The 18046-nt window shown below is 36.7% G+C and overlaps 1 protein-coding gene across 2 annotated transcripts in view; it reads right to left on the bottom strand.

The window, feature by feature from the left end:
* Window positions 1–750: 750 nt before the first annotated feature.
* The window catches only part of LOC119795662 (tensin-3-like), a 63541-nt gene continuing 46245 nt past the window's right edge, over window positions 751–18046 (bottom strand). For both annotated transcript variants that reach the window (XM_038303749.1, XM_038303750.1), the window contains 13 exons: window positions 17057–17189; window positions 16901–16975; window positions 13330–13459; window positions 11510–12042; window positions 11344–11430; window positions 11120–11251; window positions 8285–8380; window positions 4513–4590; window positions 4239–4316; window positions 3874–4042; window positions 3724–3792; window positions 3599–3628; window positions 751–3467 (listed from right to left, as the gene is read on the bottom strand). In XM_038303749.1, coding sequence (XP_038159677.1) covers window positions 3323–3467; window positions 3599–3628; window positions 3724–3792; window positions 3874–4042; window positions 4239–4316; window positions 4513–4590; window positions 8285–8380; window positions 11120–11251; window positions 11344–11430; window positions 11510–12042; window positions 13330–13459; window positions 16901–16975; window positions 17057–17189 — 1755 coding nt within the window. In that variant the 3' untranslated portion in view covers window positions 751–3322. The remainder of the gene's footprint in view (window positions 3468–3598; window positions 3629–3723; window positions 3793–3873; window positions 4043–4238; window positions 4317–4512; window positions 4591–8284; window positions 8381–11119; window positions 11252–11343; window positions 11431–11509; window positions 12043–13329; window positions 13460–16900; window positions 16976–17056; window positions 17190–18046) is intronic.

Genomic DNA, 18046 nt, shown 5'->3' with positions numbered 1-18046 from the left:
TTGAAAAAAATATATTTAGAAATCACCCAATGAAGCCAAACATTCATACCCAGCAGATATTGAGATATTTTTCATTCAACCTGTTGATAAGAAACAGGATGGTTGTCTGTAAAACGATACTAGAATCTGAGTAAATTAAAAAGGGGCTTCATTATTTTGAGTTGCATATGAAATATTGTCTATACTAGTAACTCCCGGCTGCCACTGTCCTGCATGCCTAAAATTAGTATTTGCAAACTTGATCATAGCACAATCTCCTCAGGAATCAGCTTCAATGTGGCAGATGCTTGTTAAATGTTCATTCATTCAAATTTGGCATGTCAGCACAGAGACAGCTAAAACCTGTGAGATAGTGTTCCTTAAAAAACTTAAGATATGGAACCAGTGATTTATACTATTATTAGTAATCAATGGAGAAATGTTTTTTCTTTATTGACATCAAAGCACTCAAACTCATCTAATAATTTCAGTTATTGCTGTTTATTACCAGTGTTATTTTGGCTTTCTTTGGTGAAAAGTTCCCAGGCTTTATGATATAAAGGTACTTACCACTATTGTAATCTTAAGAGTATTTTCTTTGGACTATCTTGTTAGTTTTACATTCTAATATATCCATACTCATCGTTCTATTTGGCTCATCTACAAAAAACATGAGATCTGAAGACAAACAACCTACACTGAGCAGGAGTATTCTCTATAGAGTTTGAAATGTGTTTTGCTGAAATATGAACCTGCCTTTTTTCAAACAGATAACATGTTTTCCACTGTTTATTTACATCACACATCAAACAAAATAAAATGGATACACAAAAGAGCATGAAAAGTGGTTTTCACTGAAGAATTAGAAGAATGAGATACATGCATAAAAGGTAGAACTGTGTAAATATTTGATTTCAAGTGTAAATGACTATGATGCATATTACATACAAACACAAATATACATATACTGTAAATCATATAAACTTAAAACCACATTTTTACATATCTACTTTAAAAAAAAGAACAATTTTTGTTCTTGGTGGCATCAAAAGACTAAACTTTTCCATTCTTATTTCTATTGGTTAAAAACAAGAAAATTGCAAGAAATAGAACATGTTTCAACTTGCTTGAAGTTCAGAGGTTTCAAAAACTTCTTATGACACAAACCTGGTCCATTCTATCAGAATAACAGGTGCCAATTTGTGCCCAAGGTTCATCTTCCCTGCAGATTATCTGAGATGTTGCCTTTATGTTATACACGTTATGTTTTCAGCAAAGCAGGCACACAACATGACACTGCCACCTTCCTACCCAAAAGTGTGTAATGGTTCATAACTCCTTAGAAGCTTCACCCTTTTTCCTTTAAAAGTATCATTTGTGATTATAAACAAACCCTCAAATTCTGTTGTCAGACTAGAGGAAATCTCTGTGAGTCAATTTGCAAATTGCTTTTCTTTTATGCCAGTACCTGTGCAGGATGCATAACTGGATGATGATGATTATAATCTGCTACCAGCTTCATCTAGAATCATCACAAGTTCCTACAGTTCTTCTTGTGGGTTAATGTGAACATTTTAAACATTATCAAAGAATGTGGTTCGACATTATCATGGTGTTAATACTCACATATTGTTTGAATGGCTAAAGATGCCACCATTAGAAGAAAGTAATGGAAGTGATCTGAAACAATTATCTCTGGTATTATTGTGGTGTTGAGCAAACTAACAATTAGCGTGATTCTAAATTAACTAAAAGAGGAAAACAGTCTGATGAGTCAGACAGTGAAAAATAGCAGTTTTTTTAATACATTGTAAAAAATAAAAAAAAATAAAAATAAAAAGGGTCATGTTCAACCGTTAATGCAACTGTTAATGCAACGCCACCAAAAGCTTTTCTATCACTGTAGGTCTCTCTCTGAATAGAATTAATAGCCAAAGCAAAAACATAGATAAAAACTGTTATCTCAAGTAATATAGGCTTGGATAATTCAGTTATTTTCTGAATCAATGAGCAGGTTTATGTCATTGACAGGTGACTAATGGAGTAAGGCAAATACATTGTATTTGTAAAAACTTCCAACACTGAACTAAATAGATATTTTACATTAGTTAGTAAAAGACTGACAGTGTTCTTTGAAAAACAGAGAAAGTCTAAACTACATATGTGATAGTATCTCAACAAAATAAAAGGTTAAAATCCAGCTGATTTTCATATGCATTAATCATCTACTACAGAAAAGCAGTCTTCTAACAATTTTTATGCCTGTTTGTGTTTATAAATATATGTATACATATATATATATTAGGGTTTAGTTGAGAGTTTTATACACAGCCTCTACATTTAATACAAAAAAGAATGTTTCCATTAAATCCCTATTAAAAAACATTGGTGTTCAAAAACATATTCAGAAGAACAAGATCTTAACATATAAAAGACAGTTCTATACGTGTGTATCGTACCATACTCAAAAAAATAAAAATACATATATATATATATATATATATACAATGCATAGACAAAACAAAAGAACACTCCTGCTTACAAAATAAACAAAAGTGGTTCCAAAGACCAAATTATGCACAATTTGCTCATATATTGTGCTGTTTTTCAAATAATCAAAATCCAAACTGAGATGCTCAGAAATAGTAAAGAGATGCTTACTTATCACCTACAAAATACAGTTTGTTTTATACATGATTAAGCCTGTTTGGATTGAAATAAATAAAAAATAATCTATGTAGTGCCGACAGCATATTCTCAGCAGCACATATCTGCCTCCCTTAAATAGCACGTTCATTTGTCTTATTTTTAAGAGTCTAAAAAAAGTCACTCTCTGGGTAAAGCATTGTTGTACCTCATGCAAACAGGAAAGTATTAACTATAAACTGAAAATCCTAAACCCTTTGATTAAAATTTATTGCAATTTATTTTCTTTTTTAAATAATTATATAAAAAAATGGATGAATATTTAGACGAGTTCAATTATGATACAAAAAAAAAAAGCATAATTTATTCTAAGACTTTTTAACCTCACTTGTGGAAATAAATCGAGAACCCTGATTAAACAACAATTTGGAAAAGCCCGAAATATGAGGATAGCAAACATATGAGGAAAAACAACACTGAGTTATTTCTAAACTAGCTTAAAATCAATTTAGAAAACACATTCCTGCATTTCCTTGTTTAGAAAATCTCACTATATTTCTGCTAATAGTAACCAGTGAGTATTTCTGCAACATCCAGTTAACAATGAGAGTTAAAGTCCAGTTAATAAGGAGATCTAACTTTTTTTATCCTTTGTGTCCTCAGTCTTTTGGTGTCTGAGCAGGGAATCAGCTCCATCCTACTTACTCCTTTGTGAGCCGATCATCACTTTAGAAACAAAGTTCACAATAGCGCTTGCTGGCTGTTCAGGGTCATGTTCTGCAAATAGGTGGCACACATTGTCCATTGAAGTGCCTGTTTTCCTTGCCACAAATCCAAAGATTCTACAAAAGCAGAATACAGCAGTTAATAGCAGCATGGTCATCTACCACAAACTGATTGAGTGTTTTCCAAAATAACTGTGGGGACACCATTTTGGCTGCAGCTCTGGAGTAAATAATAATTATTTACTTACTTTGCTGATGGGCAGCCCTCTTTCTTCCACCTATAAGCAGTAATAATATGACATCAGAAACAGTGAAAATAACTGTTGAGACCTAGAATTTGCTTTTATCCTAAGATTCAGAGAATAATACTCACTTTCTATCTTGAGGGTCCAATGCACAAAATATGACTGTGTTGACATTATAATGCCTTCTGAAAAAAAGCCTGAAAAAAGACAAATTCATAAATAAGAAAAGTGGATTTATTTGTAAATCAAGAGTGTATGTGTGTGTGATTTGTACTCACTTCCTCTGGTTGTCTGTAAGAGTAATTCCCTGGGAGGAAACCTTGAAATGTACCACAGTGGGGACTGGTGGAGGGTTGGTATTAAGGGTTATACTGGTGGCTTTCTGCACTGCCTGGACCCCTGTGAGGGACTCCATTTCCACAGAGCCGAGGTACCATACATTACAGGCTGCAATTACAAAAAACAGTTAAAGTCCAATAGTATTACAAATGGTAAATAACAGAGTGAGTGCTCTCTGAGAAACAATAACAGGTTCAAAAAACACTTGTTTGAAAAAAACAAAACAATTGTTTAATTATGGTCTCGTTTTCTTGTGTTTTTCAAAAACTCTATTTACAGAGAACGATCCAAGAAGTCTAATTACCTGCTCCCTGCTTCAGCAGCTCAGCAGCCGAATTAGTGACTGAATGTGAAATGTTCTCCACAACATCTTCGAGTGGATCTTATGAACAAAAAAGAAGAATATAAGAAACATTCAGTTTTAATAAAAAAAACTTATTATAAAAATAAAAAAAATATAACCACAAGCAGGCAGTTATAGAGAGGCAGTGAAAAAAAACTCAGATAAAATGAAGCTTCTATAGTGGCCATGGTCTCTAGAATTGTATTAGATGCCAAGGTTGTCTGTAAGTGTTTACCTCTGTTAGGAATAATGAGTTTACAGGGCAAAGCCAAGGGAGTTATTGAATGTTGGTAAACCAATGCAGTTAAGCTTCCTGTAAAACAAAATGAGAAAAGAGAATTCATGATGAAGTCACGCATTCAGTCACAAATAATTATTGAAATTGCTTTGGTGAAAGTAAGGAAATAAGATGCAGAGTGAACAAAAGTACCGTAAATTCTCTAATATTGGCCTGTATTCCATTAGCGGCCGGGACTCTAACATTGGCCGGTCTCGCTGTCAGAGGAGGTAAATAATGGCCGGTCTCTCATACAGGCCGGGGCTATAAACGTTTTTTCTGGGCATACCTCAACATTATACTTGTGGTAGTAACATACAAGTACCACAGCCCTGCGCAGCTGGACGACAGGCCCTGACTGCTGCCCGTCTGCGCGAGGAAGAGGACAGATACGCAGCAGAACATGAGAAGGAGCGCGAGTGATGAGGAGATTAAAGGGAGAGATGAAGAGGAGGAGAAAAACTGAGGAGGAGGATTAAACAGAATTGGAGGATTTTTTTTTTCTTTTTTACTTCAAACCAAGCGAGAAATGGTAACTGTACTTTTTCAATAAATGAACCTAGTGTTTTATAGGTTCAAAATCCGTGTATCATTCGTTCTTTCTATTTTCAATTGCCAATCAAAAAACAAAAAATTGACTGGTTATTTTGTTATTTGTTTTTTATGGTTAAACCAAAAACGAAAAAAGGATTTGTTTTTCATATATCAATTCTAAGCTCAGATCAAGAATACGAAATGGAAAAACGGACAGCAACGCAGAATTTGATTTTAATATTTAATCGGTACAGTTTACGTGACCCGGAAATAGCTCTTTGCGCAGCAGTTGGGGTAATGAAGTGGCTACCATGGCGACGCTAGAACCACACACTATGTTGATCGAGAAGCTGTTTGTTGTTGCTAGTTAAAAGTACAGTGCACAGAAAAGTTTCAAGAAAAAAGTTATACCTGGAAAATCCTGCAAATTTTCTCCGTTGTCATGTCCTCCTCAAGAGTCACACGCTTGGATCCTCGAAATAAAACGTAACTGTCCATGGCTGATAGGTCCGACTGCCTTATCTGGTGCAGTTTGATCGAACGTGGTGGGAGTAAGCCAATTGTTTTTTTAGCTAACGCTCCACCAAACTTCCGGGTCATGTAAACTGTACCGATTAAATATTAAAATCAAATTCTGCGTTGCTGTCCGTTTTTCCATTTCGTATTCTTGATCTGAGCTTAGAATTGATATATGAAAAACAAATCCTTTTTTCGTTTTTGGTTTAACCATAAAAAACAAATAACAAAATAACCAGTCAAATTTTTATTTTTTGTTTTTTGATTGGCAATTGAAAATAGAAAGAACGAATGATACACGGATTGTTCAAATAGACACAAAATCTCATTTTTATTCATTCCACTGGTAGTCTGTTTTGCTCAAATAGCAATAGAGGCCTGTCTCTAATTCTGGCCTCTTTCCAATAAAGGCCTGGACCGCGATGCACTTGAGTGAAATAAAGGCCCTGGCCTATATTAGAGGATTTACGGTAAGTAATGTTTGTTTTTATAGGACGTTTCACAGACATAAAAGCCACAAAGTGCTTTACAAAATTGCAATACAAATAAAAATACATTTATAGTCACAAAAGACATGTTCATAAAAAAAACCTTTAATCTACTAGAATTAAAATGCTTTTTTAAAGGAGTAATCTCCCCTGGTCCTGCAACGAGTACAAGGGACCATGAGCAGGTTCAGGTCCTGAGACCTCAGCCTCCGAGAGGGGGTATAAGGACACAACAAGTCTCTAATGTAGGAGGGGGCCTGACCGTGAAACGCCCTGAAGGTCAGCACCAGGATTTTAAACCTAAAAGAGAGTGGCAGCCAATGAAGAACTTTTAGAATCGGCATAATATTAGCCCTTCTGTTTGTATGAGTCAGTAACCTCGCCGCAGGGTTCTGAACCTGCTGAAGACGAGAAAACTCCTTTTTGTTTAAACGTGAGAATAGACTGTTACAGTAGTCTAAACGGGAAGACACAAAGGTGTGAATAATCATTTCAAGATCATCTCTGGACACAATTTTTCCAAGTTTAAAGATTTTCCTCAGTTGATAAAAACAGTTCTTTGCCAGTAGTTTTGAGTGGTGCTCTAAGGACACTGTTTTGTCAAAGATAACGCCTAGGTTTCTAAGGCTTGGTTTAGCAGACAAACCCAGATACTGGTGGATCCCTGGCATAGCATCAACAGGGAAACTCACCAGCACCTCTGTTTTATCTAAGTTTAGTTGCAAGGAATTTTCACCAAGCCATTGTATTTGTTTTTGTATGCAGGACAATTCAGCAGAGAGCTTAACTTCTGGATCTCTGAAGACTTAAAAGAGCAGTAAATCTGGATATCATCAGCAAACAGATGATAGGAAACATCATCAAATCTCTGAATAACTTTTCCTTATGGAAGGATATACAGTAAAAACAAAATTGGGCCCAAAGCAGAGCCCTGAGGAAGCCCTCACAACAATTCGGCAGAGTCAGACAGGATCTGGTTTGCAGAGACACTAATGCTCCAACCCGTTAAGTAAGAGAAGAATCAAGCTAAGATCGGTCCAGACATTCTGACCAAGTGACATAATCTTTTCAACAAAATTTCATGGTTGACCGTTTCAAATAGTGATGAGAGATCTAATAACACAAAAACAGTGCATTTTCCAGAGTCTGCAGACATCATAATATCACTGGATACTTTAACCAGGGCGGTTTCCGTGGAGTGATGCTTGCAGAAGCCAGAATGAAATGTGTCAAAAATGTTGTATTGCTCCGTTTTACTCATGCTTTGACCTTTCACTTGCTTATACAGAGTAGCAGTGGCAATTGTTTTGTAATAGATAGACTGCCACTTTTGTTATGCCATTGCAAAGTTATTGGGAAATTGATTTTATTTTTACTGCAACACTATTAACTACATAAATTAAGTATAAAATATTGAAATAAGAAAAGTACAAATGAAAATATTCCCCAGGTGAAATTTAAAACTTATTCAACTGCCCTTATTCAAAATAAACACAACATGCAGTATGATTATACAGAGTGTATAATAATAGTGTGCAATAAAAGTGAGAATTATAAAAATAAACCTTTGGATGTTCAAGATTAACAAAATTTCAAACAAAAATCATAAATAGAAAAATAAACAATTAAATATTCATTAATATTGTTTTAATTTATGAGATACATAATTAAGTTTAACAATTCAATTTTGATATTTAATTAAAAGGTTAAAAGCATTTACAATACAATAAATACTTTTTTACTTTATTTTGAATAGTTCTAATGTGAAGCACATTGTTGTTTTTTTTTGTTTTTTAAACTTTAACTGCTGTGCAGATTATCCGCTCAAATTTTAGGGTCTGTTTGACAAATGATAATTAAATGATAACAACATATGAGTTGGGAATATAACAATTTTATTGAGTAATTAAAACTTCTGATACATTTATTTCAATAGAATAGTTTTCTAATGTTATAACCCTTACCATTCTTATAACATATATATTAACAAGTACTACCATTATTACTTTAAATCGTTTGTTGGTTCATATTTCTTTTTTTTTATATTTTAAGAAATAAGACATGAAAGGAGTTATTGTTTTGTACCATTTAGATCACAACAAACCACTTGTACCATGTACTCTACACCAGCAGGGGGGAGTGTTGCACAACTCTTACTATTACCAACAGAGGGAAACAGTGTAAACACTCACCAAAGTAAGGCTCATTGGGACATCCTTTAAGGCGCACACCTTTCTGTGTGCACTCAATCAGGAAGTGGCGCACCAACTCATTCGTTAGATCACCACCTGTCAGAGAATATAAACCAAGTATTTGACATTTTTGAAAAAAACAAACAAAAACAGTTTGGTTTATCTAATATAATTTTCTCTCCAGATATTATTGTTATACGATTCATCAAAATCTGGATGGAATGTGGGGTGTCTTTGCGAGGAATATTGAAACAAAGGTTTGGAGAAAACTTCCTTATAACACCTGGTTATATTTTAAAATTTGAGGAGCTATGAGGCTCCAGGATCAAATGGGAGTTTACTTGTGGTTCCTTGAATTTCCTAAAAGTAGAATGAGATGCAGATCTTTTAGTCATCAATCTCCTCTCTTGTGGAACCAACTACCAGTGTTAGTCTGTGAGGCAGACATTTGGTCTACTTTTAAGGCAAGGCTATAAACTTTCCTTTTTGATAAGGCTTACAGCTAGAGTGGCTCAGGTTATCCTAAGCTATCTCTATAGTTATGCTGCTATAGGCTTAGACTGATGGAGGACATAGGGACCAATTTTTATCATTCCACTTCCTTTTTTCTCTATTCTCCCTTTCTGCAGTAATTCTTAGTTCAATCTCTTATGTTATGCTCTCTTTCTTTTTTCTCATTATATTAGCTTCATCTGGTCTGTTCCTGTTCAGCTGTAACACCATCCTGGATAGAAAGATCAACTGTGGTGTTGCCATAAACACCTTTCTTTAAAGATGTTGGAGTTTGGCCTGTTTTTCAGGGTAGTCCTGTTTCTCTGACTATGACTAACTGTATGTGCTCTCTTCATCTTTTGACATGGGAGCTGGCTTGGAGCTTGTCTGCCTGGCTGTGTTTCCTGCATGCGGCTGTCTGTGGAGCTTATTGAAATTTGCCCTTTGTATCTCAGCTTCTTTCTGTAGGTCTGCTTCTCTCTCCTTGAACCCCACTTGGTCTTGACAGACGGCCGCTCACACTGACCCTGGTTCTGCTGGAGATTTCTTCCTGTTACACTGGTGCTTTCCTCTCCACTGTCGCTGCCAGCATGCATGGAGTGAGGGATTGCTTTCCAATCAATGCAATCAGCTGGTTTTCCTTAGATAGAAAATTTTTTTAACCAATCTGACAGCATGATCTGGTTGAACTGTCTCTGTAAAGTGCCTTGAGATGACGTGCTGTGAAAAGGTGCTGTATAAATAAACTAAATTAATCAGTTTAACATATTTGTAAAAAATTCAGTGTCCGAATCAGTAATGATTCAGATAAAACATTTCTATCTATCTATCTATCTATCTATCTATCTATCTATCTATCTATCTATCTATCTATCTATCTATCTATCTATCTATATCTATATATAGATATAGATATATAGTATAAAAATAAAGGAATCCTTCTTCTCCTGGTGTGTCATTTTCTCCTCTCTCTATAAAATGCTTTAACTGTTTCTCTCTACAGTTTCTGTAATCAAGTTTCTATCAGCCACCTACTCCTTGTAAGGATTATTTTCTATTATTCACGTATGAGCTTGTTAAACCCTAATATTACTTGCCTGTTAAACATCAAGACTAATCTTTAGACTAATCTTTCAGCAGGCTTTGTTCTAATGCTTCAAAAAGTATATTGCCCAACTATGCAAAAATAAAGCAAAAGCTTTTAAGCAAAACATACAACAAACAAACCATATATTCTGAAAAAAGCGTTTAAATACGACAGATATATTGTATGTCAGGCAGGAAGGTTTCCTCCAGAATCTCGTGAGAACACGCTTACAAAACAGGCATATCTTTTGTTGAAGGGTGAAACATTAGCTGTACATTTATGATTATTTGGCACCTAAGGTCTTTTTCACAAGATGCCCAGGAGAGAAAGAGACAGAGTGATCAGAGCTGACATATAAAAAGAAAGAAGGATTCTCAGGTTCCAACATGAATATGAATACAGTGGGCAGTAAGCAAAGATTGTTTGGGTGTGACTCTTTTGTTGCTGTTGTTTTTGGTTTGTCTGTTTTTTAACATGATACTCAGGACAGCCCTGTATTATTAACATATATTGTAAAATTACTTTTAAAGCATGGTGCTGGAGTCCATGTTTCTGTGGAGGGATGTTAGCATGGCTTAGCTGGAAAACTAAAAGCAAAAGTCACCTGAACAACTAGCTGCCTTGGGTATTTTACTGTGAAATTTTCATTAAATGAAGCTAGTTTGAAATAGATAAGGAGAGTTAAACATAGCAATGAGTTTAGTTCAATCAGAGAGGAAGCATAAGGTTTACATTACCAAGCAAAAGTTGTTTAAATTCCTTAAGATTTATAACATTTTGCCACATTAAAACCATACATCTTTTGTGTATCCTTTTAACATTTTAGAAGACCAAAAAAAATAAATAAATAAAACGCTAAATTAATATAAAAGAAACAAGAAAATGTTTTCTTTTTGAACAAATTCTGAAAGGTTTAACATTTATATTTGGAACTTATACATCTAATATCCCTTTGGGATTAATTAAGTTTTATTGAATTTAATCAAATACTTAACCCCTCAGAGATCAAATATATAACATATTTCTGCTGCAAACCTTTTTTTGCACATCTCAATAACAGTTTTACACATCTGGAAATTCATTTAACTTAGTTTACTTTCAGTCCAGTTTAATCAAAATTTTCTGCCTGAGAGGAGGAGTCTGACTTGACTTTTTAGTGATCATGGGCCACACTTTTTACATTTGCAGAAAAAAAGGTAAATAAAAATTTTCTTGATGCACTGTAAAATCACAAAACAACACCACATGTAACACACCTTTTCTGCTCTGCTGGATGACCGATGGAGGAGGTGTTGCCACTTTCATAGCCAGACCGTAGGCCCCTTTAAAGGAGTGGCTGTCCCTCACTATGAAGCAGCCGGGCTCCTTCTCCTTTAAAACTGAAATAGCTAAAATAACATAATCACAGTGAGTCAAAAACATGTATACTTCTTTCATTTAGTTAAACAGGTCAACCTCACTTAGAATAAAGGCTACCTACCTTGGTCCCTTGAGATATCTGGTTTGTACCAGAATTTTGAGGTGTCCTGTACAAACTTTACAGACACCTGCTTGCCCACAAGTACATCTGGAAAAATACAGAAGCATTGAAACATTATAAAAAAGTTTAAAAACACTCAGCGAACCATAAGTGAAATGTTGTTAACCTGGCAGTGGTGAGACAGAACATGGTATTTGAGCTGACAAGTCAGGCAGCACATTAGGGAAAGGAATACTAAGGGAGCTCCCACTGTGAGGACTGGAGAACCCACTGAGGGCTGGAGATGCAGTTCCCAATGAATGTTCACCATCTGATGCTCTCTTTTTTTCAGGCAGCAGAGGGGGCTGTATCTGGGGAATCGGTGACTGATGCTGGCCTTCCATGGAGGTCAAAAGATCCCCATCTACACCCATGTCTGGACACTCTTTGCCATAGGTATGAACAGACCCGTCTTGCTCATCAATGCATTGAGGACTACGGCTGAGGGCATAGCAAGCCATATGGCTTCTCTGGCTGCTTCGTGGAGAGCTGTGCGCATTGGGAGCAGGATGGGCATGAGGGAGGTGTAAAGGGGGGGAGTGATGCCCATAGTCCAGAGATGTTGAGTGCGATACTGGCGGTCTAGCAGAGAGGAAGCTATTCAGGGAGGATTGGTGGGTCAGAACATGATGCTCTGGCCAGGAATGATTCACAGATGAGCTGGGTAGACAAGAAAGTAAGTAAAAGTTTAATACTGCTCAAAAAAACCTATAAACCCAACAGCAGTAATATAGCTAAAGGTGCCTCTTTAAGTATTCATTTCCCTGGAACATTTTCACGTTTTATCACTATTATAAAATACTAAACAAAAAAAAAAAAAAACGACATAAACGTGCATGGACCTTTACTTATTGAAATTATTTCTCAAATAGCATCATGAGGACCAAGAACTTAGCATTGAGTAGGGCTGGGCAATGAATCATATTGGCATTAGAAAAAAAAAAATGCAGAGACACTCAATTTTTGCTAAATTACATTAACAAGAGTAATACACTGACATTCTAACTCCAGCCCTTTAGGTTTTTTAGTAATATGCCCTTATATATGGGAAGGAAGAGTTGCAGTTAGCAGAAGAGTTGCAGTTAGCAGAATATTCAAGATTTAAGCATGCCAGTAGAAGTAAGCATTTTTCCATGAAAAGTAACAGTTGAGTATTGTCCAGAATCTTGACTCTGGACATAGTCTAACTTTCAAGGTCTTGAAAACAATAAATCCTTGATAAAAAGGATAACAAAAATCCCAACTTTGATTTTTTTATTAAATCATTCAGTCTTAGCTTTGAGAAGCTTGGAGAAGTTTAAAGTGAAGCCATAAAGCAAATTCCAGAGCTTCGAACATCTCACAGAGCAGGGTCTAACCTACCATCTGAAATTTGATATAGCAAAAATATGACCTACTGAGATGTGGCTGTCAACCTAAATAAGCAGGTTGGGTAAGAAGAGTAGTAACAAGAAAGCAGCTAAGAGGACCTTCAGAAATTTAGAGGTGGTTTTAAGATGATTCAAGTGAGAGATAATCCAGAGGAAAACATATTAGTTGTTAACTCCATAAATCTGGTTTGTCACAAGCAGAAATAACAAGGAAGCAGGTAATATTTTATACATTTTACCCTAAATGCAAAATGCATTGTATGACAAAAAACCCAAACTACACTCTAAATACTCCATCCCCATGCTGCAGCATGGTGGTGGAGGCATCCTACTTTCTTTAGAAGAAACATAAAAGCACATCAGAGTTGATTTAGATGGGTAGAGCTAAATACAAGATACTTCTGGAAGAAAACTAGTTTGATCCTGAAAAAAACTTGAGAGTAGAGTAGAGGTTTACCCTCAAGCAGAATTACTATTAAAAAAATCCCACAGTTTCCCCCATTCTTATTTAAAAGACAAAAGCATAAGAGATCCTTCTGATTCAAGCATACAATAAGCATTATAATTGATCTGCTACCTATCGATCTGCTGACGATTTCCCATGATGGAGGTAGAGTATGTTGAATTTAGCATCCTGTGGCAGTTATGGGAGGGATCTTGCAAAGCTTCGAAGCTAACATGATTGATCTCGGAATGTCCTTGTTGTTCTGTGGGGGTAATAAGAGAGAAAAAAAAAGAATATTACCAACGGAAGGAACCAAAATAAATAACTAATTTACTTGTCAGTACTTTATACCGTTCTAAAAAAAAAATTCAAGTACATATAGCAAGAGCTGCATATATAGAAAAAACTGTCAATCTTTTGTAATAAGCAAAAAGCAAAGTAGAAAAACGTTTAAAAATATATATTGAAAGAATTAGCTGAGTAAAAAGGCTCAGCTCTAACCTCATCTATCTATCTATCTATCTATCTATCTATCTATCTATCTATCTATCTATCTATCTATCTATCTATCTATCTATAAAGCCAACTACTGATTATCTCTCCCACAACCCATTAAGTCAACAAATAAGGCCCAAAATAAAACTCAAAATTAAAGAAAAACTCCTACCATAATTATCTTAAAGCTTTCTTTAAGTAAACCATAATCTGGGCAACTGGCATATACTTATATTCCAACTGAGTCTCTTTCTCTCTCACACTTTAAAGCTTTAAAGAAATCAGATTCAACACCAAAGGGGTCTCTGTTTCCACCATGACCCCCGTTTCCCCTGTGTTTACACACATATACACATGGACTTTATATGGAGGAAGAAAAGTTGATCTGTTACATTCCATCCAGCTTGGCAACCATGCAGATGGAGATTAACTGAAAGCAGTATTGTCTGCGACACAGCAGGGGCACAGACCCCCATCCAAACCCCACAACCTTTAGACAAACTGTATATCTTAGTAGATCAATTAAAAAGAAAGAGGTAACTGATTGGAAAATGAGAGAACATACTCTAAACACCAGGCAGTGTAAAATCATAAAGCTCAGCAACATATATAATCACAGGGTGTACATCCTAGAAAAAGACCTCAGCCCCAAAAACAATGCAGATAGTTATAAAAATGTTATTTTAGTCAAAACAAAACCACACAAGCATTCCTGTGGGTGCAGGAATTTGTTTGGGGAATCTCCCTCAACTGATGCAAAAAGATTGTTTCCACTCTGATGATAAAAGAAGATAAAAAAATAAATAAATAAATAAATATGAGAAAACCCTCTTGAAGAATTCAGAAACAACAATGTGGGAATTTTTCAGGGAAAAAGGGGAATCCAAATAGTCCAGTCGCAATAACAGTCAGACATGACAGAGGTAGAAGGTTATGGTTTCAATTCCTGGTTTGGGGTCTTTCTGCATTGAGTTAGCATGTTCTCCCTGAGCATGCGTGGGTTCTCTCTGGGTAATCTGGCTTCCTCCTACAGTCCCAAAACAAGACTGTCAGATTAATTGACATCTCCAAATTTTCCTTGTGTGATTGTCTCTCTGTGTTTCCCTGAGACAGACTGACAACCTGCCCATAAACTGAGACAGACACAGGCCCCGACAAGACCCTGACTAAATAAGAGAAGATGAATGGATGGATAAACAAAAGGTAAATTGACATTTGGAAAATGATTTCTGAGGGTAAACAAGCTCTCTCAAAAACTATATTTTTACTCTCAAATATAGGTTTATTTTGAAGCCGAGTGAATTTTTTCTCAAAAATAGATTTCTCTCTCGAAACCCTTGATCTTGATTCAGGATTTTTCTCTCGATTTATTGCCTAGTCTCAACAGAATTGACAGCTGACAATACATGCTTGTATTAGAGTTATTAATGACCTTCCTGTGTAGAACCTACTTGTGAGTGGATAGCTATGTTTACATGCACAAATATTTCCTGACTGCATTGGAATGTGTTGAAATAAAAAAAAAAAAAAAATGTAATCAGATCGTACAGTTTATATGGACATGAGAGACTGATTATGCAAATCATTGTAATCTGATAGTATCTAGCCATTCAAAGAGGAACTGCTTCATGTTGACATGGGGGTCAGCTTAAGGGCAGATTATACTTCTGCAATCGCACAAATCAAATGTCGCTCTGGTTTGGTCGCAAACCTGTTTTGCTGTTATGCTTCTGCACAGTCGGTCTGGAATTTCTAGGGACGCACAGCAGTGAGGCGCGCAAGGGGGAGCCTATTTGAGAACCCGTGAGAACTTTGGCGGATGGTCACGAGAACTTCGGCACCGCAGGTGGGAGTGTTTATCTTCCAAAACAACAACTGCGCGTCTGCAAGATATCACTGTCATTGAGATGGATTTAGAGTTGCTAGACATAGAAGGGGAACAGGTTCTGTTAATGGAGTTGGCAAAAGGACAGATTACCCTTTCCTCATAGTTGTCCATTGTAGTTGTTCCTCAGTTTTTAAAAATGGCGCACTGAATTGAGAAGGGCGACCACACAGACAGGCGGAAAGGCATATCAAGGACCAATCACAGCTGCTTTTGTCTGCGCACTTCCGCTTTAGGTCTGCGCAGGTTTGCTATCGTCCAATGCTTAGTCAGGATTTTTTTGAGGTGCGCAACGACGGTTGCAGAACCTCTGCGTGGGGGGCATGGTCAAGCACAGAGACAGATTTGATGTTGCAGAGGCTATGCGTCAGAAGTATAAATTGGATTTAGGTCAGTTTACATCAATCAGAATTACTTGATCCTCCTGACAGCATTTACATGCATGCCCATTGGACTGTCAATTGGCGTAAACCAATCTCTTACAGTGGGATTACAGTTTCATTCCAATCCTGCTAAATCCAATCCGAAAATTGACCATCATGTTTATATGACGCATTTTTAGTCCGATCAGTTGTTAATTCCAATTCCATATGTCCATATAAACATATCTGATGTTTTACACGTTTTTATTTATTAGCGTTCCCCTAAACCACTGTAATACTTAAAGCAGCTCTATAGAGCTTTCAGTTTTGGTCAATTTTGGCTCCCCCCAGTGGACAAAGCTGTACTGTTTTGGCTGAAGGAAGACAGCATTTCCCATGAGCACCAGCACAGTAAAATTCTGATCTCCCCAATGGTCTGCAGTTGGATTGAACTGAGAATACAGGGATGCCCTCACAGGTACACTGCCAACCTTAGATCAATACCTTGAGACCTGCCAACTTCCCTGTCCATTGGAATTCCTCACCTTCATCAAAACAGGGAAAAGAGAAGCACAAGTCCTGGCAAAAATAGGGAATCTTATTCTAGTTGGCAGATGGCTGAGTCTGGTTCTGCTAGAGGTTTCTTCATGTTAACAGGGAGTTTTCCTCTACACTGTCCCCACATGCATGCTGGGTGTGAGGGGTTGCTCAGTAGTCAACAACAAAATGCAAACATTAAATCATAGCCACAAGCTTCTTCAGGAGGAGCATCAACGACTGGATGCAATCAACTGCTTTTCCTAACCAATTGTTGGCCTTGTATTTTCTCTGTAAAGGGCCTTGAGATGACGTGTTGTGAACCTCATAGAAACATCAACATCTTTAAACGTCTAAACATTTTCAAAACTTGAAAGTGTCTAACTGATATCTTTTAAAACAAACTGCACATCTCTGGGCCTACCTTGATTTGTTCTGAAGCCTCTGAATGACTGCATGTTGGGAGATGGAGTGTTCCTAAGTTCAGGGAAATCGGACACTAAAAATACAAAGAAAGGGTTGACAGCAATTATGCATAAACAGAAGACATGTCTATTAAAAGGACAGTTACAATATTTACCATAAGGTGTTGGCGGTGAGATGGGAAATGCAGGGGTGGGTGGAGTCATGTCAGGTCCTGACTCTATTTCATTGGTAATGTCAGGGCCCCGGGCTTTATAGCTGGTACCATCACTTCTACACAATTTAGAGTGCTGTAACAGACAGAGTGTGGAAAGAAATCTTATGTTGTGCCTTAGAACAATGAGATAATATGAACATGGAATGGAATGTGATGTATAGATGGCCACAGAATCATAGACTTTTGTTTTAAGACTGTCAGCAAAAAATAAAAAATAGACTGCTGTAGACAACCGTAGAGAAAAACTGCAACTTTTTCACTTCAAGTTTTGCAGGAAGCAGAATCTTTAAATTGCTTTGTATCATGCAGGAAAATACAGGGATGCCCTCGCAGCTACACTACCTAACTTAAATCAATATCTTCAGACCTGCCAACTTCCCTGCCCATTGGAATTCCTAATCTTCATCAGAACAGCGGAAAAAAGGAGAAGCACAAGGCATGGCAAAAACAGGCAATCGCAATCTAGCCCAACAGGTTAGATAGAAGCTACTGTAGAGCAAGATTCTTTAAGGCCCCCTAAATGTCCCTTGTGCTGCACCTTTTAGATGTGTCCCTGCTTCCACACCTATGCTAAAGACGTGTTTGCTCTGAAATAATGAGATTACAGACCACTAGCTTTCTCATAGTCATTAACAGTCGCATTAGTGGAGTGGGAGTGGTGGCCTAGTGGTTAGGGCAGAGAGCTTTGAATCCTGATGTTCTGAGTTTGAGCCCAACTCCCACAGACTGCCGCTTTGGGTCTCTGAGCAAGACCCTTTAACCCAAATTGCTCCTCGGGCGCTTTGCAACGGCAGCCCATTGGTCCCCAAGGCGATGGGTTAAATGCAGATGTAAATTTCTCAAAAGTTCAATTATTATTATTGTTATTGGTGCTTTTTGAAACTCATGAGCTAAATAGGATACCAGCTATTTTAGCTACCGAGTAGAAAC

This window comes from Cyprinodon tularosa, unplaced genomic scaffold (genome assembly GCF_016077235.1).
Source record: "Cyprinodon tularosa strain WSP-4 unplaced genomic scaffold, ASM1607723v1 ctg52, whole genome shotgun sequence".
In the NCBI taxonomy this organism is placed as follows: Eukaryota; Metazoa; Chordata; class Actinopteri; order Cyprinodontiformes; family Cyprinodontidae; genus Cyprinodon; species Cyprinodon tularosa.
The sequence above is the reverse complement of the archived record's forward strand: the minus strand, read 5'-3'. Positions and strand labels throughout refer to the sequence as shown.